General features: G+C 40.1%; 1 protein-coding gene across 1 annotated transcript in view; it reads left to right on the top strand.

Moving 5' to 3' along the window:
* LOC101858512 (transmembrane protein 237) overlaps window positions 1–1111 on the top strand; it is a gene marked incomplete in the record, with an annotated part of 22529 nt that overhangs the window by 18692 nt on the left and 2726 nt on the right. Inside the window, 1 exon segment of the mRNA XM_013087642.2 lies at window positions 261–302. Coding sequence (XP_012943096.1) covers window positions 261–302 — 42 coding nt within the window.

The following is a 1111-nucleotide window of genomic DNA, read 5'->3' as shown; positions in this document are numbered from 1 at the left end:
GTGTTTGTTACTGTTTTGTTACTGATATGATAGAATAGTGCTGGGTGTTTGTTACTGTTTTGTTACTGATATGTTACTGATATGATAGAATAGTGCTGGGTGTTTGTTACTTCTTTACTTTCCCTCTGTGGTTCCTCTCTGTCTGTCTGTCTGTCTGTCTGTCTGTCTGTCTGTCTAACCTTTTCCTAACGCTAAACGAGCTTTATTGCCAAAGTGCTTCTTTTTGACTCCAACAAAACAACCAATGAATGCCTACGTAGGTAAGCCAGGCAGTGAGCGGTTTCACGACCCCGCCCAACTTTGTGAGTTCCTCCATTCTGTGTCGGCCTGCGCTTTGTGTCAGATTATTGTGTCACATAGACAGGGACCATCTCTGTGTTGGAACGCAATTTTTCTAGACATTATTGTTGGTTTGGGGGATTTTTTTGTTTCTTTTTTTTTGCTTGTTTTTTTATTTTTTGGTGGGTTTTTTCTTCTTGCTTGTGGCGTGCTGAAAGTTTGGGATGGGACCTCACTTGTCTTTGTTTGGTTTTTGCTTTGTGTTTGGGTTTTGTTTCATTGAAATTCCTCACATACAGCTTTTGGGTTTTTTCTGGTTGGGAACTGTATTGTCCCGTGTAATGAAAGGGAATTTTGGAAGTTCTTTTTTGTTGGTTTTTTTCTCTCCATTCTGCTGCTTGTTGATTCTTTTTTTTTTTGAGCTGTCATTCTTCAATTTGGGAATAGAACGTTTGCTTGTTGTAATTTGTATTCTCTTTGGCTTTGCTCACAGAGTGGAGTGTCTGGGAACTGCTCAGTTCTGCTGCTTGGCTCACAGCCATTGTTCCTAACATTTTCCTGTAGTTACCTGTGTTAACTTTGCTTTTAACAAGTTTTGGGGTCAATTTTTCCCCATTTATTACGGTCACTGCTAACTGAGCTACATGACATGATCGCTGCGGCCTGGTGTCTCATATAGTGCTCTCAGGCCACTCTTATATCTTGTCTCCAGCATTTCTTTTGTTTGGTTTTTTGCACCCACATAGAATTGTATATATATATATATAATACAGTCAAACCTGTGTAAGACGGCCACCCATTGTCAAGGAGAAAAGTGGCCGTATAAGACAGG

The sequence above is a fragment of the Aplysia californica genome, unplaced genomic scaffold (genome assembly GCF_000002075.1).
Source record: "Aplysia californica isolate F4 #8 unplaced genomic scaffold, AplCal3.0 scaffold00614, whole genome shotgun sequence".
Lineage (NCBI taxonomy): Eukaryota > Metazoa > Mollusca > Gastropoda > Aplysiida > Aplysiidae > Aplysia > Aplysia californica.
The sequence above is the reverse complement of the archived record's forward strand: the minus strand, read 5'-3'. Positions and strand labels throughout refer to the sequence as shown.